The sequence below is a fragment of the Pimephales promelas genome, chromosome 3 (genome assembly GCF_988280905.1).
Source record: "Pimephales promelas chromosome 3, fPimPro1.hap1.1, whole genome shotgun sequence".
NCBI classification, from domain to species: Eukaryota; Metazoa; Chordata; class Actinopteri; order Cypriniformes; family Leuciscidae; genus Pimephales; species Pimephales promelas.
In genome coordinates, this window is record NC_142771.1 from 878,824 (window position 1) to 905,427 (window position 26,604).

The window sequence follows — 26,604 nt, forward strand, 5'->3', positions numbered from 1 at the left end:
CAACCTAAGGTGCCAAAGGTTGCTGATGACAATTGTGATGCAAATTTGGTCCTGTTTGACCAGCACTTTTCCTCTGTATGGCCTGTTTTGTGACAGGAATCAATATTTTTTTATGTAGATACTTCTCATTACTAAAACATCTAATTGCCAGATTTCCAGTGTCCTACCTATAAAGGAACAACTAAAAAAAACTTTAAAAGTCGTTTTTCTCAGTTCCACACTCTAGCAGGTTAAGGTCTTTTGCCTTTGTAGGGCAGTGCACATGTGGTCCTGCAGTTGTAAGCAGGAATTCAGGGAGAATTACACTCTTGTGGATAACACCTTCAATTCCAGAATACTCCTCAAAAAGTTCAAACATATTTTCTGCATGGGTCTCAAACGATTCTTCAGTACTCTGTTTCCGATTGAATAACAATTCCCATCCAACAGGACTACAAACCCGCGGATCATAAAGGTGTTGTTTTAGTCTATTCAAGATTTCACTCTCAGGCTCATTTTGATACACTGACTGCACAATGGTGCCTGTCTTCAAAACTTGTAGTATCTTTAGATCAGAACATCTGGAATTGAGCTGATAACAATTTGCCAAATATCTTTTGGTTTGAGCTGAAATGCATGTTTTAGGTCGCAAAATGTGACAATTTACACTTGGTCTAGTGCACTGTATAGTGTTTTTATATGAGCGCCACCTACTGTCAGAGAGTGATTTTTTCCCCCGCATTGATCTGAACTGACAAATTACACATTCCTGATGGTTGAACACGGGGTTGTAAGGGGTGGTGATGGCGCAGTGCCACATGCCTTTGGTGTGAGAGACCCAGGTTCGAATCCACTGTGAGACACCAATGTGTCCCTGAGCAAGACACTTAACCCCTAGTTGCTCCAGAGGCGTGCGACCTCTGACATATCAATTGTAAGTCGCTTTGGATAAAGCGTCTGCTAAATTAATAAATGTAAAATGTAGATATAATAGTGTCCTGTGCTCACCACACACCGGCTACAGGTGAAGAGGAGAGATTTGGCTATAGGGTGATGTGTGGCTAACTTACACAGAAGAAACTTACATACCTACCGTGATTTCAGACTGTGTTTAAGTGGTTTCTCCACTGTGTGGCTCTTCATGTGTAGCTTCAGGTGAGTTTTAATAGAGAAACTCGACCCACACTTTTTTATTTTTATTTATTTATTTGATAGGGACAGTGCACATTAATGAACTTCTGAATTGAGACAACAAAACAGACGTAAACATGTCGGATTATAGCCACAGGGCTAATTTACATCACTGATCACACATGTGCGGCTTCTGTCCAGTGTGGATCCTCTCATGGGTTTTCAGATGTTCTGACCGACTGAATCTCTTGTCACAGTGTGAACACTTGTAAGGTTGTTCTCCAGTGTGGATCATCTCATGTTTTTTCAGAGATGATGAACGACTGAATCTCTTGTCACAGTGTGAACACTTGTAAGGTTTTTCCCCAGTGTGGATCATCTCATGTGTTTTCAAATGTCCTGAATGACTGAATCTCTTGTTGCAGTGTGAACACTTGTAAGGTTGTTCTCCAGTGTGGATCCTCTGATGTGTTTTGAGAGATGACGACTGACTGAATCTCTTGTCGCAGTGTGAACACTTGTAAGGTTTTTCTCCAGTGTGAATTCTCTCGTGGTGTTTTAAACTGTCCGCTGTAGTAAAAGTCTTCTCACACTCAAAGCACATGTACTCTCTCACACCAGTGTGAGTTTTTTCATGTCTATGTAAAGTTGGCAGCTGTGAAAAACTCTTTCCACACACAGAACATGAATACGGCTTCTCCTTTGTATGAACTCTCAGGTGTGTCTTCAGGTGTGATGCACTGAGAAATGTCTGTCCGCATTGATCACATGAGAACGGCTTCTCTCCGGTGTGGATCCTCATGTGAACATTAAGGTTTGATGATCGACTGAATCTCTTCCCACACTGATCACATGAGAACGGCTTCTCTCCGGTGTGGATCCTCATGTGATCATTAAGGGATGAAGATAGACTGAAACTCTTCCCGCACTGATCACATTTGAACGGCTTCTCTCCGGTGTGGATCCTCATGTGAATCTCAAGATTAGCTTTGGTTGTGAAACTGTTTCCACACTGAGTGCAGGTGAAAGATTTCTTGGCTTGTCTTTTCTTTAAAAATATACTTTTAGTCTTTGAGCGACTCAAAGGTTTTCCTCCAGGTTGGACATGATGATCCTCCTCCACTTCACTCAGTTCTTCTCTCTCCTCCTTCACTTCACTCAGTTCTTCTCTCTCCTCCTTCACTTCTCTCAGTTCTTCTCTCTCCTCCTTCACTTCACTCAGTTCTTCTCTCTCCTCCTTCACTTCTCTCAGTTCTTCTCTCTCCTCCTTCACTTCTCTCAGTTCTTCTCTCTCCTCCTTCACTTCTCTCAGTTCTTCTCTCTCCTCCTTCACTTCACTCAGTTCTTCTCTCTCCTCCTTCACTTCTCTCAGTTCTTCTCTCTCCTCCTTCACTTCACTCAGTTCTTCTCTCTCCTCCTTCACTTCTCTCAGTTCTTCTCTCTCCTCCTTCACTTCACTCAGTTCTACTCTCTCCTCCTTCACTTCACTCAGTTCTTCTCTCGCCTCGCTTTCTTCCATCAGGTCTGAATGAAAGAAAAAAAATAGTATATTTAATTTTCAGTACATCAAAATAATTCAAAGAGAGAAATATAAAGTGAAAGGATATGAAAGTGAGTCCTAATGTAATAGTAGAAAGTAGACAACTGCTATAAAATACGGTCCTTAAACGTTCCATGAAAGATGTAGCGGCAACCTATAGCTAAGGTTAAGAGGCTAAGTAGCAGGAAATATCCGTGACGCGTTTTCTTGCAATGAATATTCAGTAACCCCTTACGACAGAATTATATAAAAGGACCGTGACGTCGCCGGTATGGCGCAGCCGGGGCCCCACCCTGGAGCCAGGCCCGGGGTTGGGGCTTGTATGCGAGTGCCTGGTGGCCGGGCCTCTCCCCACGGGGTCCGGCCGGGCTCAGCCCGAAGAAGCGACGTGGGACCGTCTTCCCGTGGGCTCACCACCTGCAGGAGGAGCCGCAAGGGGCCGGTGCAGAGAGGATTGGGCGGCAGTCGAAGGCAGGGGCCTCGGCAACCCGATCCTTGGACACTGAATCTAGCCTTAGGGACGTGGAACGTCACCTCACTGGCAGGGGAGGAGCCCGAGATTGTGCGTGAGGTTGAGAGGTTCCGACTAGAGATAGTCGGGATCACCTCTACGCATGGCTTGGGCTCTGGAACCACACTCCTTGAGAGAGGATGGACTCTTCACCACTCTGGAGTTGCCCATGGTGAGAGGCGGCGGGCTGGTGTGGGTTTGCTTATAGCCCCCCAGCTCAGCCGCCATGTATTGGAGTTTACCCCGTGAACGAGAGGGTCGTTTCCCTGCGCCTACGGGTCGGGGATAGGTCTCTCACTGTCGTGTGTGCCTACGGGCCAAACGGCAGTGCAGAGTACCCGGCCTTCTTGGAGTCTCTGGGAGGGTTGCTGGAAAGTGCCCCGACTGGGGACTCCTTTGTTCTACTGGGGGACTTCAATGCTCACGTGGGCAACGACAGTGACACCTGGAGGGGCGTGATTGGGAGGAACGGCCCCCCCGACCTGAACCCGAGTGGTGTTCAGTTATTGGACTTCTGTGCTAGTTACAGTTTGTCCATAACAAACACCATGTTCAAGCATAAGGGTGTCCACCAGTGCACGTGGCACCAGGACACCCTAGGTTGTAGGTCGATGATCAACTTTGTGGTCGTTTCATCTGACCTGCGGCCGTATGTCTTAGACACTCGGGTGAAGAGAGGGGCGGAGCTGTCAACTGATCACCACCTGGTGGTGAGTTGGATCCGATGGCGGGGGAGGAGGCTGGACGGACTCGGCAGACCCAAGCGTACTGTAAGGGTTTGCTGGGAACATTTGGCCGAATCTCCTGTCAGAAAGATCTTCAACTCTCACCTCCGGCAGAGCTACGACCAGATCCCGAGGGAGGCTGGAGACATGGAGTCTGAGTGGACCATGTTCTCCACCTCCATTGTCGAAGCGGCAGCTCTGAGCTGTGGGCGTAAGGTCTCCGGTGCCTGTCGAGGCGGCAATCCTCGAACCCGGTGGTGGACACCGGAAGTAAAGGATGCCGTCAAGCTGAAGAAGGAGTCTTATCGGGCCTGGTTGGCTCGTGAGACTCCGGAGGCAGCTGACAGGTACCGGCAGGCCAAGCAGACTGCGGCCAGGGTGGTCCTGGAGGCAAAAACTCCAGCCTGGGAAGAGTTCGGTGAGGCCATGGAGAAGGACTATCGGCTGGCCTCGAAGAGATTCTGGCAAACTGTCCGGCGCCTCAAGAGAGGGAAACAGTCCCCTACCAATGCTGTTTACAATAGGGGTGGGCGGCTGTTGACCTCGACTGGGGATGTCGTCGGACGGTGGAAGGAATACTTCGAGGACCTCCTCAATCCCGCCGTCATGTCTTCCATTGAGGAAGCAGAGGCTGAGGGCTCAGGGGTGGACTCGTACATCACCCTAGCTGAGGTCACCGAGGTAGTCAAGAAACTCCTCGGTGGCAAGGCACCGGGGGTGGATGAGATCCGCCCCGAATACCTCAAGTCTCTGGATGTTGTGGGGCTGTCTTGGTTGACGGTCGGGGACAGTGCCTCTGGGATGGCAGACCGGGGTGGTGGTTCCTCTTTTTTAAGAAGGGGGACCGGAGGGTGTGTTCCAACTACAGGGGGATCACACTTCTCAGCCTCCCTGGGAAAGTCTACGCCAGGGTACTGGAGAGGAGAATACGGCCGATAGTGGAACCTCGGATTCAGGAGGAACAGTGCGGTTTTTGTAAGGGCCGTGGAACACTGGACCAACACTATACTCTCTACAGGGTGCTGGAGGGTTCATGGGAGTTTGCCCAACCAGTCCACATGTGTTTTGTGGATTTGGAGAAGGCATTCAACTGTGTCCCCCGAGGCGGCCTGTGGAGGGTGCTCCGGGAATATGGGGTCCGGGGTCCTTTGCTAAGGGCTGTCCGGTCCTTGTATGACCGAAGCATGAGCTTGGTTCGCATTGCCGGTAGTAAGTCAGACTTCTTCCCGGTGCATGTTGGACTCCGGCAGGGCTGCCCTTTGTCGCCGGTTCTGTTCATAATTTTTATGGACAGAATTCCTAGGCGCAGCCAGGGGCCGGAGGGTGTCAGGTTTGGGGACCACACGATTTCGTCTCTGCTCTTCGCGGATGATGTTGTCGTGTTGGCCCCTTCATACCAGGACCTTCAGCATGCACAGGGACGGTTTGAAGCCGAGTGTGAAGCGGCTGGGATGAAAATCAGCACCTCCAAATCCGAGGCCATGGTCCTCAGCCGGAAAAGGGTGGCTTGCCTACTTCAGGTTGGTGGAGAGATCCTTCCTCAAGTGGAGGAGTTTAAGTATCTTGGGGTTTTGTTCACGAGTGAGGGAAGGATGGAACAGGAGATTGACAGACGGATCGGCACAGCTTCAGCAGAAATGCGGTCGATGTACCGGTCTGTTGTGGTGAAGAAGGAGCTGAGCCGTAAGGCAAAGCTCTCGATTTACCGGTCAATCTACGGTCCTACTCTCACCTATGGTCATGACCGAAAGGACAAGATCCCGGATACAGGCGGCCGAAGTGAGCTTTCTCCGCAGGGTGGCTGGGCGATCCCTTAGAGATAGGGTGAGAAGCTCGGTCACTCGGGAGGAGCTCAGAGTAGAGCCGCTGCTCCTCCACATCGAGGGGTCAGCTGAGGTGGCTCGGGCATCTGTTCCGGATGCCTCCTGGATGCCTTCCTGGGGAGGTGTTCCGGGCACGTCCCACTGGGCGGAGGCCCCGGGGAAGACCTAGGAAATGCTGGAGAGACTATGTCTCCCGGCTGGCCTGGGAACGCCTCGGTATCCACCCAGAAGAGCTGGAGGAAGTGTCTAGGGAGAGGGAAGTCTGGGCATCTCTGCTTAGACTGCTGCCCCCGCGACCCGGGCCCGGATGATCGGAGGAAGATGCTATGGAATATTCAGTAGCTTTTATTGACATGGTAACAGACTACGCGTAGAGACAACGAAGAACATACATGTAAAGCTCAACAGAAAGTGAGCACTCTTGTACTCACCCCCTCTCTACGCTACCCGAACAATACCCATGTGACCGACACACCTGGAAACGTACACACAAATTACAAAATAAAAGACAAAACGTTTTCTACACTTACTAAAGATATGGAAACTTGTTTCCGCCACTGAATAAAATTAAATAAATAATTGTGACTTTATCTCACAATTGCGAAATATGAAGTCAGAATTGTGAGAAATAAAGTCGCAATTGCGAGATATAAAGTCGCAATTCTGAGAAAAAAAGAGAATTCTGACTTCATAACACGCAATTGCAACTTCAGGGTATCCCATACATGCATTAATTTGTGGTGGCCCACCACAATATCAACGTTGAGCGCCACGCATTGATTTTCAGGTTTTTATTTTATTGTAGAGCAGCGCGCTGCTCGCTGCTTCCTTCTCTCACAAACTGCCAACGGAGACGCGAATAGCCCCTCCTCTTTGAGCACGATATGAATCGAAACATGATCATGCGTTGAAGGACGGATTGTTGCCGGTGCTTATTCCTCCAGAATCAATCCGGAGTTGAATGGTTAGTATAATGAACACTATAACTCTAAAAAGTTAGTCTATGTTAAATGCTGTCGCGTTTCTATCACAGATTCGCGCAATTTTTTTTCTAATCTAAATATCGAAAAAAAAACTATTGCGAAATGACGGCATTTCCATTAAACTTTGTTATGCGACTAAAACGTCATTTTTTCCTCTCGCGATCAGTCATTCCAAAAATCATGGCAACGGACCTTGGTAGGTTTATCACAGCCAACGCACTAGACATTATTATATTATTACTGATAAAGAGACGTAGGCCTAAGCATGTTATCCAAGCATTAATAGCAAGGAAAGACTATACTGTGAGCGGCACATGTGAGGTGTTTTTTTCACTTATTTAGAAGCCAGTATTCCTCTATTTTGTCTTTTATGAATTTTATAAATAACTCTGTCTCGTATTCTGTCCAAACACACATTTTGGGCATCTATACTTTACTGGAGTAATTATTTTTCAGCCGACTTTTTACTTCTACTCCTTACATAAGCTATTCACGCAATTATCTGTAGGCTACTTTCTACTCCTTTCATTTGAATAAATAGCCTCCTTACAGTTATGGCATTTCGGCTTGACATCCTCGTTTCGGTCTTTTGTATTTATCTCGCGTAAAAACTGTTTACAATACATTCAATATGCCGCAGGCGCAGTGCCCAAAATGTCTCTGGTCGCGCCACTCTCACTATGGAACTGGCAGGAATCAAGCGCGTCTCTCCTGGATAGAGATGGCTCGATACCACAATTTTGGCTTCGGTACGATACCAGAACCTAATACCTCGGTATCGATACTAAATCGATACCACTGTTGGGGGAAAAAAAAAGTTTCTAAATTTAAGTGAATTGAAACAATTTTATTAAACACTGCTTGAAACTCTCAACTACCATATGTGCAAAGAAGATTGATATTCATTTTACTAAAACGTTTTAATTATTAATGAAATGAGCTTTAAGTGTCAATTTACAGGAGATCTGAAGACATCAGCATAATAAATGAGGTGAAAACAGGAACTATTGTCATGAAATAAAGAGTGTTTTCAGCAGGTCTGTTAATATTGATGATCCTCAGACTATCAACACTCATTCAACAAGACATTCAGGATCATCAGCAGATCATCTCACTTTATTCTGAGTGTTTGCAGTTAGAAACACATTATTTGAGTCAGGATAGATGAGAAAAGCCTGTTAAACTGCTCTACTGAAAGAAAATACTGTAGGCTTATTTCTCACAATATGACATGGATAAAACATAAATAATACAAAAACAATCACTAATGGCACTCATCTTCATAAACCATAGAGATAAATAATTACAGCAGCATAATATGACCAAATTAATATAAATATAGCAAGTTTGATCTTATGATAGAACTACATTAATCACTATAAAGTGGTTAAATCATTAAAATAATAACAGAAACTGTTAATTATAATAAAACTTTTAAAAATAAAGAGCACCACAAAGCACCATTGTTCCAAAAGTAAACGCTTTTCATATTAGTATTGATTAATGTCTCACGTGGCTTATCATAGGCTCAATGTAAAACATTTAGCATTATCTGTTCCAGTATGACACTTGAGATCGATTCACATTAATTCCCCTCACAGATTTCACATTTTGACTTGACGAGACAATCACACAAACTCGCTTAGGTCTGAATGAACTCCACATATTCTCCTCAGGCTCGCTGCTGCTGCACTAAATGTGTATTTCAGGAGGAAGACGCCAGAAAAGACGCACAAGTATCGCTGTGATCGATGAAAACAATACAGAAATGAGTCTGTCGCTTAATCAAACTGTATAAAGTGTGTGTAATGGGTGTGTAAATATGAGAAATACCGTGGACAGCTCTCCTCACCTCAGAAGACTCGACGCTGAAACTGAAACTCCCTCGCAGCTCGATGGAAGTGTGTTTTGGTCACGTCATACACGCATGCGCAGTACCGATCTCTGGTTATAATTTGCATGCGCTGGTCAGGTCTTCAGTTACATTTATGCTCAATATTGTACCGAGATGATGTTCTAACCTGTGTAGTAGTACTGTTAAATAGTTATAAGTAATTATTGATGAATAAGTAATTGTTTACATAAATGGGACGCTTGTTACCCAAGTTTCACTCTACATAGGCTACATGCAAAATAGTTTATTTTACATTTTAAATCACATGATTTTTAAACCTGAATTTGATAGATTAATAGCATGTCCTCACCGCAAGGATTTGTTTTTTAATGCACATATATAGAGCTTTTTAAAATAAAGCCATTTAATTTATTCAGGTCATTTTTGCAAACATTAGTCAAGCAGCCTAATTGTCTCTGTAAATTTAAAGGTACAGTACAATAAGGTCTGTAAACATCTTAAAATACCAGTACACATTCAAGGGAAAATGAAGAATATAAATCTTGTCAGATGTCCAAAAAAAGTGCTTAATGATATTTTGCCTGGTAAGAGTTCCTTCTTTAATGGCTATACTCAGTGATCTGTAGCCTACATAAGGTTCCTCTTAATTTGCTGTTCAGTGTCTGCAAGACATGTCCATGGAAGCTTGTTTTCGACTTAAGAAATAAAAAAAGGTAATTGCGACTTTTTATCTCACTATTCTGACTTTTTATCTCAGAATTGATTTAAAGTCACAATTGCAGGTTATAAATTCAGAAATGTGTGATATTTCAGGTGCAATTGTATGTCAAGTCAGAATTATGAGATACTGTATCTCAATAGGTAAGGTATAAAAATATTATATAGGCTATCATTGATTAATGTTGCCTGGGGCCCCCACTCAGTGTTCACCTCCCCCATTCCCGCAACAATGGAGAATCTCTTTAAGCAGTTGATGTATTCCACTTAACACACAATAAAACAATATACAATATGTTTCGTTAACAACGCACCGCTTGGTGTTCTTCTAAAATAAGGTCGAGCCACAAATCCGTGAGTGAAACTGACGACTTTATTCTCGTAGTGTTTCGACTTTAATCTCAAAATATTTTGACTTTAATCTCGAAACTAGAATTGTTTTTTTTTTTTACGCATTTCTTTTTATTTTCTCGTTTTGGTAAATATGTGACAATATTACATATTTATTATATTTTTGCTTGTATCATTAAAATATTATAACATTGTTATTTTAATAATAACGCATTATATTTATATTTGAGTTTTTATTTTTAACCTTTAATAAAAATACCAGCTGACAGAACCTTCTGTATGTTTACATTAGTTGAATTATATTTATCTTGAGAAAATAACTATTATAACTAATATTCATCTAATGTACCTAATATTTATCCAAATTAATCAATATTGAATCAAGGTCAGAATCAAATCACAGTATTGTTTTGAAATTGTGAAATTTGTGTCAAGCAATGATAAAAACAGTAGCATACCACGTAAACATTGTAACATGTTGTCACTAAACTTCGGCCACTTTAAACTATGACAAACGCCACAGCGACTACAAAAATCTTGATAAAAGAGCTGTTATGGAGTGGTATTGCAGAGCAAATGGACGCCAGGTAGGCATCTATAGCCGCTTTCCGGAGGGACTTTTGCAGTTCCTAGAACCTAACGTTCCTATAACCCTTTTTTTCTCGTGTTTCGACCGGACTAAATTGGGGATTTTTTAGTTCCTCAGACCGTAGTTCCTATAACTCTTTCAGTACCTAGTCTAGAGCAAAGACTTTTTTTTAAGTTCCCTTTCCCTAGGTCTACGTTGATTGGTTAAACTTATAAAAGTCATGCCCATTGTCAACACGGAACTTGTACCACGCTGCCTGCCATACGCGGTGTGTTTTTGCAAAACATTACATTACTAAGGATTAAGACAAACATAACGCATTGAACCAGCTAATTGCTAATGCTAGCTAAACTTACCCATTGTTTTGTTTGCCTCCTGCGCTCTGCTCTTTTATCTTCTTCCATCATATAACTTAATATCATATTACGCTTCGTCTTCTGTGTTTCTCTGTACAGAACTCAAGCATAATCTTTAAACGCCGCTGTTCGTTCTTCGTTATTAAGGTCCCGGCAAGGCAGAACATTGCAATAATAGCCTCCTCCACGCTGGTTTCTTGTTGTTGTATGTGGCCGCGCTACGTCTAGTGATAAAGACCGTCGCCGTGCTTGCGTTACCCCTCCTACCAGTTCCTATGGCCACTTGGCCAGTGCGAACGCAAGCAGCAAAACCGAGTTTAGGGGAGAGTAGTTCTTAGAACTGTTTAGAAGTGGACAGTTCCTATAACTAAGTTCCTGTAACTACTTGGTCGGAAAGCGGCTTATGTTATTTAGCTATGCGTGTAATGCGTGAATCGGTGGGCGGGGCTAAACCGGCCTTGTTGAAGTAGGCGTTGATCTTTTTCTGCGGGGGTGGGTTTTTATCCTCTTTGACATCATAGTTCCCCACTTTGAAAAACGAGTCGTTTGCTGAGCCTGGTGTCAATAAAAACTTTTATTGGACTAACAAGGACGTTTTCAGTTCTGAAACTTACAGGATATTCTTATAATATGATTACCTCCTAGATGTCAAAAGCTAAATACATGGACATGTATTTAAAGGGTTAGTTCACCCAAAAATGAAAATTTTGTCAGTATTTACTCTTCTGACAATAGCAGGATGCCTGGCCCTGTAGTCGATCAATGGCGACTGCAATGGGCTTCAAGATTATGGAGAACTCCTCCAGGTAACCCAGTTCGACGTCTCTGCATTCTTTGGTCTCCCTGATGCTTTCCTCAAGGAAGAACATTTACCCACTGTTGCATTGTTGAAACGAGAGACTGTCTCTCATGGCTGTCTTCGCATCTGTGGTGCCACTAATTGTAAGATGTGGCGTGCACACCTCAAGTGGGTTAGCAAAACAATTCCACTCTCATTCTGCTCTGAAACTGATGAATCAATGCGTACGAAAGACAGATCCTCATTGCCATCTTGCTATGAATGCGCTAATCAGACTGGAGGGAGACCATAGACGTCTTTCCAGCTCTAATGATGCGTAAGTCACAGAGACCGCTGTATCACACGTTATGCTTTAAAGCGCAACTAAAAACCATGACTGAACTAAGTTCACCACAGTTCAGTTCAGTTTATAAGCTGTCAGATGAGACCAAACATGGTATAGGTACATATTAGAGCACACTAGTAAATAAACAGTATGTAGTTGGAAGCATATGTCCTGTGAAGCAAATAGTACAGATGTGTCATCGAGGTGCAAACGACTCTTTCTCTCCCGACAGAACTATCCTGTGACTGGATTGTCCCAACAGTCCTCGATCAGCATAGTGATGAAACCCTTGCACTAGATAGGCATTAGCATACTGTGATGATGAAGGCCATTGTGCCACGTTTAATTCACATGTTTACCTTTAAAGGGATTTCTGAAGTACTAGGACAGTAAAGAGTTCTGGCCATATTTGCTCAGCCCTACAAATCCCTCCTCTGGTACATTGGACCTCAGGAATTATGTGAGGTACATTTGTGGCCTTAACATTTAGGGCTGAGTGCATTTAAGAAGTGTCTCCATTGGCATAGTAGCACAGATTAATGATGATAATTGTCATTGTCAAGGATGCTAAGAAGACGCACACAGAGAACACCTACTCCCATCAGGTGTAGGCTTAGTCAGATGCACAACAATGGACACACTTGTCAGGAACTGTCCATATAGCAAGGTTTACATCCATCATTGGCTTTGGCAAGCCGAATAAGATCTCTAGTGTCTGTGGTGGTCTGTTCCTCCTCATGGCATCTTCAACTCTCTGCTGTTCATGTCCCACAGGAACAAGATCTCTAGTGTCTGTGGTGGTCTGTTTCTCCTCATGGCATCTTTAACTCTCTGCTGTTCATGTCCCACAGGAACAAGATCTCTAGTGTCTGTGGTGGTTCATGTCCGACAGGAACAAGATCTCTAGAGTCTGTGGTGGTCTGTTCCTCCTCATGGCATCTTCAACTCTATGCTATTCATGTCCGACAGGAACAAGATCTCTAGTGTCTGTGGTGGTTCATGTCCGACAGGAACAAGATCTCTAGAGTCTGTGGTGGTCTGTTCCTCCTCATGGCATCTTCAACTCTTTGCTATTCATGTCCGACAGGAACAAGATCTCTAGAGTCTGTGGTGGTCTGTTCCTCCTCATGGCATCTTCAACTCTTTGCTGTTCATGTCCCACAGGAACAAGATCTCTAGAGTCTGTGGTGGTCTGTTTCTCCTCATGGCATCTTTAACTCTCTGCTGTTCATGTCCCACAGGAACAAGATCTCTAGTGTCTGTGGTGGTTCATGTCCGACAGGAACAAGATCTCTAGAGTCTGTGGTGGTCTGTTCCTCCTCATGGCATCTTCAACTCTATGCTATTCATGTCCGACAGGAACAAGATCTCTAGAGTCTGTGGTGGTCTGTTCCTCCTCATGGCATCTTCAACTCTTTGCTATTCATGTCCGACAGGAACAAGATCTCTAGAGTCTGTGGTGGTCTGTTCCTCCTCATGGCATCTTCAACTCTTTGCTATTCATGTCCCAAAGGAACAAGATCTCTAGTGTCTGTGGTGGTCTGTTCCTCCTCATGGCATCTTCAACTCTCTGCTGTTCATGTCCCACAGGAACAAGATCTCTAGTGTCTGTGGTGGTCTGTTCCTCCTTATCTGCAAACCAAGTATGCAAAGGTTACAACTTTTAAGGGAGTATTAACAAGTAGTAGTTAACTTATAACTGTGCATTCACACCAGACGCGAATAGCACGTCAAATTTGCGCCTACAGTGTAGTTATACGCTTGAACACTAGGAATCCATTCGTGCATCAAGAGCGAAAGAGGACGTCGGAATAAAAAAACCCATTGGCGGCCATCTTTTTTATGTTGATCAAGCATTCATTGAGAGAGTCACCGCTCTGTATTTGCTCTAGAGAGCAGAATAGCGGCGTAGGGATCAACGTCGCCGTATTTGGGTCCACCAGACCCTTCGGAAGTGAACCGAGTTTGTCAAGTTCCACCATTTGGCAATAGGGTGATGTGTGGCTAATTTACACAGAAGAGACTTTGTTGTTAAGCACATGAAAATAAACTACTTACAGTGATATCAGACTGTGTTTAAGTGGTTTCTCCACTGTGTGGATATTCTTGTGTTGCTTCAGGCTACTTTTAATAGAGAAACTCGACCCGCACTGATCACACGTGTGCGGCTTCTCTCCAGTGTGGATCCTCTCATGTGTTTTCAGATGTGATGATCGACCAAATCTCTTTTCACAGTGTGAACAGTTGTAAGGTTTTTCTCCAGTGTGGATCCTCTCATGTGTTTTAAGAGATGATGACAGACTGAATCTCTTGTCACAGTGTGAACACTTGTAAGGTTTTTCTCCAGTGTGGATCATCTCATGTGTTTTCAGATGTGTTGATCGACCGAATCTCTTGTCGCAGTGTGAACACTTGTGAGGTTTTTCTCCAGTGTGGATCATCTCATGTGTTTTCAAAGATGATGACTCACTGAATCTCTTGTCGCAGTGTGAACACTTGTAAGGTTGTTCTCCAGTGTGGATACTCTCATGTGTTTTCAGATGTGTTGATCGACCGAATCTCTTGTCGCAGTGTGAACACTTGTAAGGTTTTTCTCCAGTGTGGATCATCTCATGTGTTTTCAGAGATGATGACAGACTGAATCTCTTGTCACAGTGTGAACACTTGTAAGGTTGTTCTCCAGTGTGGATCCTCTCATGTGTTTTCAGAGATGATAACTGACTGAATCTCTTTTTACAGTGCGAACACTTGTAAGGTTTTTCTCCAGTGTGGATCATCTCATGTGTTTTCAGATTTGCTGATTGACTGAATCTCTTGTCACAGTGTGAACACTTGTAAGGTTTTTCTCCAGTGTGGCTCCTCTCATGTGCTTTCAGATGTGCTGATTGACTGAATCTCTTGTCACAGTGTGAACACTTGTAAGGTTGTTCTCTAGTATGAATCCTCATGTGAACAATAAGGTGTGAAGATAGACTGAAACTCTTCCCGCACTGATCACATGAGAACGGCTTCTCTCCAGTGTGGATCATCATGTGACGCTCAAGACTAGCTTGGATTGTGAAACTGTTTCCACACTGAGTGCAGGTGAAAGATTTCTTTGCTCGTCTTTTCTTTAAAAATGAACTTTTAGTCTTTGAGCGACTCAAGGGTTTTCCTCCAGGTTGGACATGATGTTCCTCCTCCACTTCTCTCAGTTCTTCTCTCTCATCCTTCACTTCCATCAGTTCTTCTCTCTCCTCCTTCACTTCTCTCAGTTCTTCACTCTCCTCCTTCACTTCTCTCAGTTCTTCTCTCTCCTCCTTCACTTCTCTCAGTTCTTCTCTCTCCTCCTTCACTTCTCTCAGTTCTTCTCTCTCCTCTTTCACTTCCATCAGTTCTTCTCTCTCCTCCTTTACTTCACTCAGTTCTTCTCTCTCCTCCTCCACTTCTCTCAGTTCTTCTCTCTCCTCCTTCACTTCTCTCAGTTCTTCTCTCTCCTCCTTCACTTCTCTCAGTTCTTCTCTCTCCTCTTTCACTTCCATCAGTTCTTCTCTCTCCTCCTTTACTTCACTCAGTTCTTCTCTCTCCTCCTCCACTTCTCTCAGTTCTTCTCTCTCCTCCTTCACTTCTCTCAGTTCTTCTCTCTCCTCCTTCACTTCACTCAGTTCTTCTCTCTCCTCCTTCACTTCACTCAGTTCTTCTCTCTCCTCCTTCACTTCTCTCAGTTCTTCTCTCTCCTCCTTCACTTCACTTAGTTCTTCTCTCTCCTCCTTCACTTCTCTCAGTTCTTCTCTCGCCTCGCTTTCTTCCATCAGGTCTGACATGAAAAGAAAAAATATTAGATTTAATTTTCAGTACATCAAAATAATTCAAAGAGAGAAATATAAAGTGAAAGGATATGAAAGTGAAACCTGATGTAATAGTAGTAAGTAGACAACTGCTATAAAATATTATGTCCTTAACCCCTCAACTGTCACCGTCCCGGTACCGGGACGCCTAACTGTACTTCACTATATTTCTATTAAATCTTAATCTAATTATGACAAATTATATATTGTTGGAAAGGTCTAAGACTTCTAAATACATATTCTACCCCTGTTTCGTGTTACAAATTATGTAGAAAGAGTAATTGATGAATTTATGACAAGAGTGCACCTGAAAAAATCTGCATCATAACAGTAGGTCTGACCTTTATCACAAAAAGTCGATGCACCCACTTTTAATCATTGACACTTCTGTTTTTATGCTCAAAGTTCATAATAAAACATATAATCTGGTATTTTTCAATAAAAAAATTATAATATAATATTCAAAAACCCCTTATGAGAAGAATACATTTAAGGACCGTGACGTCACCCGGTATGGCGCAACCGGGGCCCCACCCTGGAGCCAGGCCCGGGGTTGGGGCTTTTATGCGAGCGCCTGGTGGCCGGGCCTCTCCCTACGGGGTCCGGCCGGGCTCAGCCCAAAGGAGCGACGTGGGACCGCCTTCCCGTGGGCTCACCACCTGCAGGAGGAGCCGTAAGGGGCCGGTGCAGAGAGGATCGGGCGGCAGTCGAAGGCAGGGGCCTCGGCGACCCGATCCCTGGACACAGAAACTAGCCTTAGGGACGTGGAACGTCACCTTACTGGCGGGGCAGGAGCCTGAGATTGTGCGTGAGGTTGAGAGGTTCCGACTAGAGATAGTTGGGATCACCTCTACGCATGGCTTGGGCTCTGGAACCACACTCCTTGAGAGAGGATGGACTCTTCACCACTCTGGAGTTGCCCATGGTAAGAGGCGGCGGGCTGGTGTGGGTTTGCTTATAGCCCCCCAGCTCAGCCGCCATGTGTTGGAGTTTACCCCGGTGAACGAGAGGGTTGTTTCCCTGCGCCTACGGGTCAGGGATAGGTCTCTCACTGAAGGTGTGCCTACGGGCCAAACGGCAGTGCAGAGTACCCGGCCTTCTTGGGGTCTCTGAGAGGAGTGCTGAAAAATGTGCTCCAACTGGGGACTCCGTCGTTCTACTGGGGGACTTCAACGCTCACATGGGCAACGACAGTGACCCCTGGAGGGGCGTGATTGGGAGGAACGGCCCCCCCCGACCTGAACCCGAGTGGTGTTCAGTTATTGGACTTCTGTGCTAGTTACAGTTTGTCCATAACAAACACCATGTTCAAGCATAAGGGTGTCCACAAGTGCACGTGGCAACAGGACACCCTAGGTCGTAGGTCGATGATCGACTTTGTGGTCATTTCATCTGACCTGCGGCCGTATGTCTTGGACACTCGGGTGAAGAGAGGGGCGGAGCGGTCAACTGATCACCACCTGGTGGTGAGTTGGACCCGATGGCAGGGGAGGAGGCTGGACAGACTCGGCAGACCCAAGCGTACTGTAAGGGTTTGCTGGGAATGTTTGCCCGAATCTCCTGTCAGAAAGATCTTCAACTCTCACCTCCGGCAGAGCTACGACCAGATCCCGAGGGAGGCTGGAGATATTGAGTCTGAGTGGACCAAGTTCTCCACCTCCATTGTCGAAGCGGCTGCTCGGAGCTGTTGCCGTAAGGTCTCCGGTGCCTGTCGAGGCGGCAATCCCCGAACCCGGTGGTGGACACCTGAAGTAAAGGATGCCATTAAGCTGAAGAAGGAGTCCTATCGGGCCTGGTTGGCTTGTGGGACTCCGGAGGCAGCTGACAGGCCAAGTGGACTGCGGCCCAGGCAGTTGTGGAGGCAAAAACTCAGGCCTGGGAGGAGTTCGGTGAGGCCATGGAGAAGGACTATCGGCTGGCCTCGAAGAGATTCTGGCAAACTGTCCGGCGCCTCAAGAGAGGGATACAGTCCCCTACCAATGCTGTTTACAGTAGGGCTGGGCGGCTGTTGACCTCGACTGGGGATGTCGTCGTACGGTGGAAGGAATACTTCGAGGACCTCCTCAATCCCGCCGTCACGTCTTCCATTGAGGAAGCAGAGGCTGAGGGCTCAGGGGTGGACTTGTCCATCACCCTAGCTGAGGTCACCGAGGTAGTCAAGAAACTCCTCGGTGGCAAGGCACCGGGGGTGGATGAGATCCGCCCCGAATACCTCAAGTCTCTGGATGTTGTGGGGCTGTCTTGGCTGACGGGCGGGGACAGTGCCTCTGGGATGGCAGACCGGGGTGGTGGTTCCTCTTTTTAAGAAGGGGGACCAGAGGGTGCGTTCCAACTACAGGGGGATCACACTTCTCAGCCTCCCTGGAAAAGTCTATGCCAGGGTACTGGAGAGGAGAATACGGCCAATAGTGGAACCTCGGATTCAGGAGGAACAGTGCGGTTTTCGTCCAGGCCGTGGAACACTGGACCAGCTCTATACTCTCTACAGGGTGCTGGAGGGTTCATGGGAGTTTGCCCAACCAGTTCACATGTGTTTTGTGGATTTGTGGAAATTTACCTCTACCAAAGTTACTGTAAGAAGACTCTCTAGAACTATGAATAAATTATATTATATTTGACAAATACAACTTTATCAATAACTTGGTGTTTAACGATTATGCCTAAAAATACATGTTTCAATTATGTTGAAAATGACAAATTCTGAGAAGGTTGTAGCAAAATTGGGAACCAGATATAAAATAACTGTAAAAATAAACCAGCTAAAATAGTATTGTTGAAACAAACCCAGAACATTCTGTATCATTTCATAGTTTAGCTGTTTATCTAAAAGTGCTTGAATGTTTCTAACATGAATGTTCTCCAGCATCATGAATGAATGAAGAATAAACACCAACCTCTTTGTTCTTCAGGATCTTCAGTGTGTTTCATTCTGCAGGGTTCTGGATCACTCATGTTCTCATTGTCCTCTTTAATAAACTCAGTCTTTGCAGATTTCAGCTCTTCCTGATGCTTTCATGTTCGTCTTCACTTGTAGCTGATGAGAATTTACAGCATTTATTGGAGAATTGCAGTGGGAGGAGCTTCACTGATGATGTGATTGAGTGGGGGAGCTTCACTGATGATGTGTTCCAGTGTTGGAGGAGCTGATCTGCCCAAATCAAAAATATTAATTTCTAAGTTTTGTTTTAATAATAAATGACGTTCTAAGCATTTGTGTCTGTTGATCTATTCATTGTACAGTAACTGATGCCAATTCATTAATTATTTATATTGCTAATCCTAACATTATTCTGCTTCTTCATGAAAATACAGGTATCTAGAAATATAAAAGAATACAATAATTTAAATTATTCCAAATATAAATGATGGTAAGAAAAAACAGTTAAAATCATAAACAGAAATAAACTTGTAGCTAGTGCTGTAGCGGCGCGTCGATGACGTCGATGATTCGACGTCAAAATTGCGTCGACGTCATATTTTTGCGTCGACGCTTCTTTATTTATTTATTTTTTGCATGTTCCCGGCGGTACAGCTTGCAATACACACGTGGGAGACCGAAACATTGCAGAATAGAGGACGAATGTGCTATCCATTAAATGAATCACACACAGTAAACAAACCCTTAAGAAAAAAAATTGCAATTTAGATGCGCAAACTGGGTGCCGGTGTGGTGAGACGTACAAGCTCGGGCAGATTCGGCTTGAAGTCGTTCCCGGACGCGGCGCCGCGCTTGCTGTTACAAAAAAGGCGTACACACAGCCAGCCACAGTCTTCCTGGTCTTGCGCACCCAACACGTCATTTTTGCCGTGCGCACATTCGCGCTCGTGCGGACGTGTCGAGTATAAACAAGGCTTTACTCCGTGTCAGCACGCGCTCTGATCAGTAGGTGCACAAACCTCTCCCGATTCATCTCCAGTAGTAGCAGCCTCCGATCGCACCACTAACTCCGCCTCCGTTTCCCTCCTCATCTGATATTAATATTTAAACATTCTCTATGATCAAAAATGTTTGTAAAATATATTTTAATAATACGGTTTTGGCGGTTGTAGAGTTATAATGATGGTGTTCAAATACATAACATTAGACTAACGTTAGCCAGCTTATAGTATCTTGATTCAGTATGCAAGTATTTATTTGAGATATTGTTTTTTTTTATTAATTGAGCAGCAGAAAAAAATATTCTTTATATTAGTCGTCCAATTAGTCATTAGATTAGTCGACTAATCGATAAAATAATCGCCCAACTAATCGTTTAGTTAATAATCGTTTACCCCAGCCCTACTTGTGGCCAACAAATCCCCTCAGTCTGCTGACACCGATGAAATGAGCTTTAAGTGTCAATTTACAGAAGACATCAGCATAATAAATGAGGTGAAAACAGGAACTATAGTCAGGAAATAGAGTGTTTTCAGCAGGTCTGTTAATATTGATGATCCTCAGACTATCAACACTCATTCAACAAGTCATTCAGGATCATCAGCAGATTGTTAGAAACACATTATTTGAGTCAGGATATAAAAGCCTATAAAACAACTACTATACTGAAAGCGAATACTATTATTTATCACAATATGACATGGATAAAACATAAATAATACAAAAACAATCCCTAATGATGACACTCATCTTCATAAACCATAGATATAAATAATTACAGCAGCATAATATTACCAAATTAATATTGCAAGTTTGATCTTATGATAGCTACATTAATCACTATAAAGTAGTTAGATCATTAAAAATAATAACAGAAACTGTTAATTATAATAAAACTTTTAAAAATAAAGAGCACCACAAAGCACCATTGTTCCAAAAGTAAACGCTTTTCATATTAGTATTGATTAATGTCTCACGTGGCTCATCATAGGCTCAATGTAAAGCATTCAGCATTATCTGTTCCATTATGACACTTGAGATCGATTCACATTAATTCCCCTCACAGATTTTACATTTTGACTTTTGACTTGACGAGACAATCACACAAACGAACACACACTCGCTCAAGGTCTGAATGAACTCCACATATTCTCCTCAGGCTCGCTGATGCTGCACTAAATGTGTATTTCAGGACGAAGACGCCAGAAAAGACGCACAAGTATCGCTGTGATCGATGAAAACAACACAGAAATGAGTCTGTCGCTTAATCAAACTGTATAAAGTGTGTGTGATGGGTGTGTAAATATAAGAAATACCGTGAAGTGCTCTCCTCACCTCAGAAGACTCGACGCTGAAACTCCCTCACAACACGATGACGTAGCTGGTGGATGGAGGTGTGTTTTAGTGACGCCATAAACGCATGCGCAATAGCGATCTCTGGTTACAATTCGCATGCGCTGGTCTTAAATTACATGTATGCTCAATATTATACTGATGATGTTCTAATCTAACCTGTGTGGTAATACTGTTAAATTGTTATAAGTAGTTATTTATATAATGCTTAAGTTATCAAAGTTTCACTCTACATAGGCTACATGCAAAATAGTTTATTTTACATTTTAAATCACATGATTTTTAAACCTGAATTTGATAGATTAATAGCATGTCCTCAGTGCAAGTATTATGTAGAGCATTTTAAAATAAAGCCATTTTATTTCTTTAAGGTCATATGCTGTTTAATTTTTATTATATTTATTTATTTAAACATTTTAAAAGAAGAAAACAGTCATATAGAACTAATAAATAGAAAAAAAACATGAGGGGGACAAATAAACGCTAACAAAACAAATATATATCAAAGGAAAAGATTAAAAGATTGACATATTTCAGTTGTTTTTAAAGCGTTCTTGTTACACGAGTCAGAGATAGATCAAAACAATAGTCACATTGAAAGATTTTTAAAGAATTTATTTGTAAATCATGGTGGAAAATAAGTATTTCACTGTAAATATGTTCCTAAGAGTAGTAACTCCTGCGCAGCGTTCAGTTCAGGGGAAACTACCAAAGGTCGTGACCCCACTGAGATCTCCATCGTTGACAGATGAATGGGATTCTTGGAAAAAAACTAAAGTAAGGCTTCAGTGTCTTTGCAAACAAAATGAAAGCTTTCCTTTTTACAGTTCGCTGTTTTTCAATCATTTACAAAGGATTGAAATCATGGAACTTGGATCTAATCATGTTTATGTTTATGGATGAGTGAACGCATTCATGTTTTTAACCGTAGCTGCTAATGAGAGATATAAAGGAATGATGACGTTTCCTGAAGTAATACTCATTCTGAACAGGCCTAGTGTGTGAATGAGAGTTTGACACTGTAGCTTGAAATGTTTCTTTTTTAATGTCCGTATAAAGAATCAACATGTAAACACACACACACACACACACGGCGAGAGTTCGTGAATTGACACGTCAGTCGCGAGTCTGCCGTTCGTCAGTCCTGATGCCGCTCGTTCCGGCCCGTTTGTCTGCGTCTCTGCGCTTTGGTGCTCTTGCCCTGACGGAGCTTGTTGTCTTGCGCTGATGACGACTTCCTGTCGCTCTGACGGCTTCTGCGCCTCATTTCCTTTTTGGACCTTCGTTTGTTGCTCTTCTGTTTAGTGAGGCTGTTGAGGGACGCCGTGAGGGTCTGGATCCTGCAGAATCACACACACACAATGAATCTGAATCACTGAACAACAGACTCAAGTGAACAACAAACAGTGAGTCATTAAAACGATTCACAGCACAGTCTGAATCTGATGAAGTGTGCGTCGTACATCGGTTGTTATATCAGAATAAAGCCCTTCAGGTGTGTGTGTGTGTGACCTCAGAATATGGAGATAGACTGTATATGCGTCAGTTTCACAAACGGCCTGACACGCTAGCCACCGCGGACATGAAGAAGAGATCAATATTTGCCTCAAGTGATGGGCTTGGCGAGAGAAAATATATTTGTATTATCGTATGTATAATTGTCTCTAGATTTTTATACATAAAATTGAATATTTTTTGTGTACATGAATTTTTATGTATAAAAAATCTATACATAAATTTTTACAAATTTATAAAAATGTATATTTATATATATATATAAATAAATATAACTTAATTTATATTTATTTATTTATAAATATAATTAATTTAAATATAAATAAATGAATTATATTTATTATTCATTTAAATATAAATGAATAACAAATATAATTTATTATATATATATAAATATATTAAATTCTGTATAAAAGTGACCAAAAAGACACTTCAGCTCACCATCGAACTGCCTCCAAAACATTCGTACACATGGCTCAGAATTTTCCCGACATGTTTGTTTTTATAAATCACGTCTTATGCGTGGGAAGTGGCGTTCGGCTCTTTCAGGGCCAGTTTTGAGCGACGCAACGGTAATAAACGAGGCCCCTGATCACCCTATTGTAATTGTACGTTTACTTTCCTATTTTTCTTAATCAATGGCAGCCCTATCAACAGAACATACGACAATGATGAAATTTGGCACACTTGTACCAATATTGGAGTCTTTAGGACCAACTCTATAGCGCCACCACCAGTTCAAACATTCAACATTGAAATGGGTCTAAGTTTTAAACTAGAGAAATGCATCTTAGTCACGATCAACATCTTACATTAAGCAGTAGTGGCCATTTTATTCAGTTTTTTTCTATACTCTTATTTTTCTTAAATAAATTACCACAAATGATCTTTGGACAGAAATTACGTTTATTCAACTTTATTCAATAGTTCTGTAACGAGGTCGACCCAACATTGGTTCAGAGGCTGTACCAAAGTATGACCAATCGAAGCGAACGTTATGATCTGAGAGGCCATGCCTAATTTCGGGAATAGCGCCCCCTACAGGTCCTGATTTCTGGAAGTGTATTTTGGCTAATAACTTTAAAAGTCGTAAACGCGGTGTCTATGGATTCCGAATTTTGCGCGGATTGGATGTACCACTCGTCCGCCATTTTGAATCTTGTCATGATCTTTTAAATTATTTGACGTCTTCAAAAGCTAGGGAACAGCATGTCCTGAAGGTACACCGACGGCTTTATTCAGAGATGAACGTTACCCCTTGCGTATAAAGGTTATGATGATAATCACATGAATAATAATAATCATCCGTACTTCTTGGACAGCAGTGGGTTTCCGGCGACCTTGGGGAGGGCTTTGGTCTTCTCCTCGTCGTTCTGCTCCTCTCTCTGCGGATCCAGCATTCTGCCGGCCGATAGGTCGAGGTCGCTGATGGTCGTCACGGTGACCGTGTGGTTGGGGTGATCGTACTGAACGCTCTCCGTCGTGGCCGTGATCACGTCCTCCAGCTCGTCCTCCTCATCTAAACACACACGGCACAAATTTTAACACGGGTATCGCACGTAACTTTAATATTGACTCACTTTCTCCGAGAACCAATTTCACAAACAGTTTCAGTACAACAAAAGTTATTTTTCACGGATTAACGGTCAAAAACATGCAAAATAGTGTCTCTGTGAATATTGTAATAGTCGGTTATGTCTTAAAGCGCACGTGACCGTCAGTGTATGATCCGCGCACTAGCTCTTAAAGGGACGGCGGCCTGATATGTGTCTGTCATTAATGTTGTCGCCAAAACAACAAAAGACCGCTTTAATTGTAAGGATTAATATGCATCTAATTTAGTCAGGACTAAAAGACTGTCCGATTTATTTTACATGTGATTACTTCATGCAGTTTCTGTAGTATTTCTGAATACTCGTGCTAGACCTACCCCCAAAAAAACATACGCTCTCTTTATTCTATTGTATGTATTTATTTATGCTAGGGATGTCCCGATCCGATCCACGGCATCGGTATCGCGCCGATACCGGCCCAGAACGCTAGATCGGAGATCGGAGGGGAGAAAAAAATATGAGCGATATCCAGTTTAGCGGCGCAGCCTGTCACGTGATGATTGTTGTGTTTACGCACGCGCGCAGAGAATCTCGCTTTGCGCACGGATTCTTCTAATGTAATCGGATGATTCCACCCACAAAAGCTGCATTTCAGTCTTTTCAGAAATTCATTGGCTATCAGAAAATAGCGTCATTTCATTCTCTATTGCAACTGGATAGATAAACTGTCACTCAAAGAGAGGTAGGTACCTTCACCAGGCACGCTCGTTGGCTGTTGGAGTTTAGAAGACACCCCTAACACTCGCCGATTGGCTAAAATGACCTGTCAATCAATAGTTCATGGGTCAGCGGCCATTTTGACATTCTTTTTTCTCCAATGTTTACGTTTCAACTGAAGTTAGACGGATCAATAGTGTTGTGCTACGTTCACACCGGACGCGAATCGCGCGTCAAATTCGCGCCTGACGCGTCTAGTTTGACGCTTGACCACTAGTGTTAATTCGCGTGTCAAGAGCGAAACTGGCGCGCGTAAAGTTTGAAGCGAAATTTACGCGCGTCAGAATCAAAATCCGTTGGCGGTCATTGTTTTTATGTCGACCGAGCATTCATCAAGAGAGTTACCGCTCTGTATTTACTCTGGATAGCAGAACAGCGGCGTGGGGATCATCGTCGCCGTATATTTGTGTCCACCGGACCCTTCGGAGCCGAACCGTTTGGCGAGTTTCACCATTCGCTCGCTCCAGGAGCTGCGCTGGATGACGGCCGCTGTCAGCGGTACTTCCGCCTGTCACGCGCCCAGTTTGATGACCTGTTGTCCCGCATCTGAGCGAGGATCACCCTCGCCCTCATCCATCTAATCTAGCTGTCATTTATTTTTGTTTTGATAATAGAGCCAGCCTTCAAAAGTTATTAACCTGTCCTGTGATTTTTTTTTTCTCTCTCTCACGTCCAGACACGAATTTATGCACATATGTTGATTGTCTTTACAACATAATACTATTTCTAGATATGGAATGAATAACATTCAATACAAAATGAACATGTCTCCATATAGAAATTATGTTTTAAGTGATGAAACATGTGCTTTGTTGTGCATAATCCCACCATGCATTTAGTCATATTAACAAAATAATTTACTGAAGCATCTGACAAAGAGACAGATTGTGCCCGCTGTGTTGATTGTATCTTAAAATGGTTTACGTCGTTCGAATCACGAGTTTCTCAGCTTTCCAAAGATATGTATTATGTTTACTTTTGTGTTTGTTTTGTTTTGTCTTTCACAAAATTAAACCTATAAACCACCCTGTGGGCCGTATACGGCACGTCGGACCACGAAAAAAAAAATATCGGACTAATATCGGTATCGGCAAAAGCCAAAGGTGCGGCATCGGTATCGGTATCGGAAGTGAAAAAGTGGTATCGGGACATCCCTAATTTATGCTACTTATTTCAGTTGAATTAAAGTGTGTGTAAACTCTAAACCATAAAATGACCCCATTGTAAAAATGCGAAAGTGAGCAAACACATTTAGGTGAGATTAAATGTCATTGAACACACACTCACCCAGAGCCTGGCGACGCTCCAGCAGCATCTTCAGATACTCTTTGTGTCTCTGGAGGAAGAACATCATCATCATTATCATCATCACCATCATCTTCATCAAAACACACTACTCATCCTCACTTCCTCTCTGACGCGCTTCTGCTCCTCCTTCAGTTTGCTCCTCATCTCCTCCAGTGCTGCTCTCCGGCGTTCCAGCTTCCTCTTGTGGAAACCCGTCAGGAAATCCCTAACACACACACACACACACACACCTTTACACCACAACTCTGTGACATTACACACACACACCTTTACAACACAACTTTCTATGCTGTGGCAATGTGTGTGTATGTGTACGTTATTGTCTTGTTATGCATATGTGGGTATGTGTATGAATGCCACAGTATTTAATCCACGTAACGTTAAATAAACACTGATTTGCTGTAGCTTAATTCGGTTTAAATCCTCTCACTGACTAAACTAAAGTACTGAATTGATGTCACTTACTGTCTGTCTTTATCATCAAACATGAGCACACATTTACGCTGCTTCTGTTTCGCTCCACTTTTAAACTTTGAGTTCTGCTTTAATTTGCTGTTTTTCGCCATTTTTCGCCCAGTTTCACTAAACACGTGTGACGCGTTGCTACACTTCCGCTTCTGGGAAGCTGCCGGAAGTGCCAAAATAAAGGTCCTCCACAGAACGCGCATCTAAAATTAGAGTCCTCCTGAAGAAAAGCTTCTTCTTCTTCA

General features: G+C 43.3%; 3 protein-coding genes across 4 annotated transcripts in view; all 3 read right to left on the bottom strand.

Annotated features, from left to right (window-relative positions):
* LOC120468239 (uncharacterized) overlaps positions 1–26,604 on the bottom strand; it is a 163,549-nt gene that overhangs the window by 17,271 nt on the left and 119,674 nt on the right. The window lies entirely within an intron of this gene.
* The window catches only part of LOC120468246 (uncharacterized), a 167,872-nt gene continuing 141,981 nt past the window's right edge, over positions 714–26,604 (bottom strand). The window contains exons 4-6 of one of the 2 annotated variants that reach the window (XM_089129139.1): positions 13,810–15,480; positions 1,369–2,097; positions 714–1,166 (exon numbers count right to left, since the gene is read on the bottom strand). In XM_089129139.1, the coding sequence (XP_088985265.1) occupies positions 1,069–1,166; positions 1,369–2,097; positions 13,810–15,480 (2,498 nt within the window). In that variant the 3' untranslated portion in view covers positions 714–1,068. Of the gene's footprint in view, positions 2,635–13,809; positions 15,481–18,405; positions 18,660–20,723; positions 20,794–26,604 lie in introns of those variants that run through there. The other variant, XM_089129138.1, reaches the window with a different exon arrangement.
* On the bottom strand, positions 21,342–26,479 carry nol12 (nucleolar protein 12). The gene is made up of 5 exons (XM_089129227.1): positions 26,360–26,479; positions 25,994–26,099; positions 25,874–25,922; positions 23,568–23,775; positions 21,342–22,081 (listed from the first exon to the last, which is right to left on the bottom strand). Exons 1-5 carry the CDS (start codon positions 26,458–26,460, stop codon positions 21,880–21,882), a joined length of 666 nt encoding a protein of 221 aa, XP_088985353.1. The 5' UTR covers positions 26,461–26,479; the 3' UTR covers positions 21,342–21,879.

Coding starts and splice junctions, on each gene's coding strand:
- nol12 (XM_089129227.1), bottom strand. CDS start 26,460: ATGGCGAAAAACAGCAAATTAAAGCAGAACTCAAAGTTTAAAAGTGGA. Junction 26,100..26,359: donor TTTGATGATAAAGACAGACA/GTAAGTGACATC, acceptor TGTGTGTGTTAG/GGATTTCCTGACGGGTTTCC. Junction 22,082..23,567: donor AACCCACTGCTGTCCAAGAA/GTACGGATGATT, acceptor GTGATTCTGCAG/GATCCAGACCCTCACGGCGT.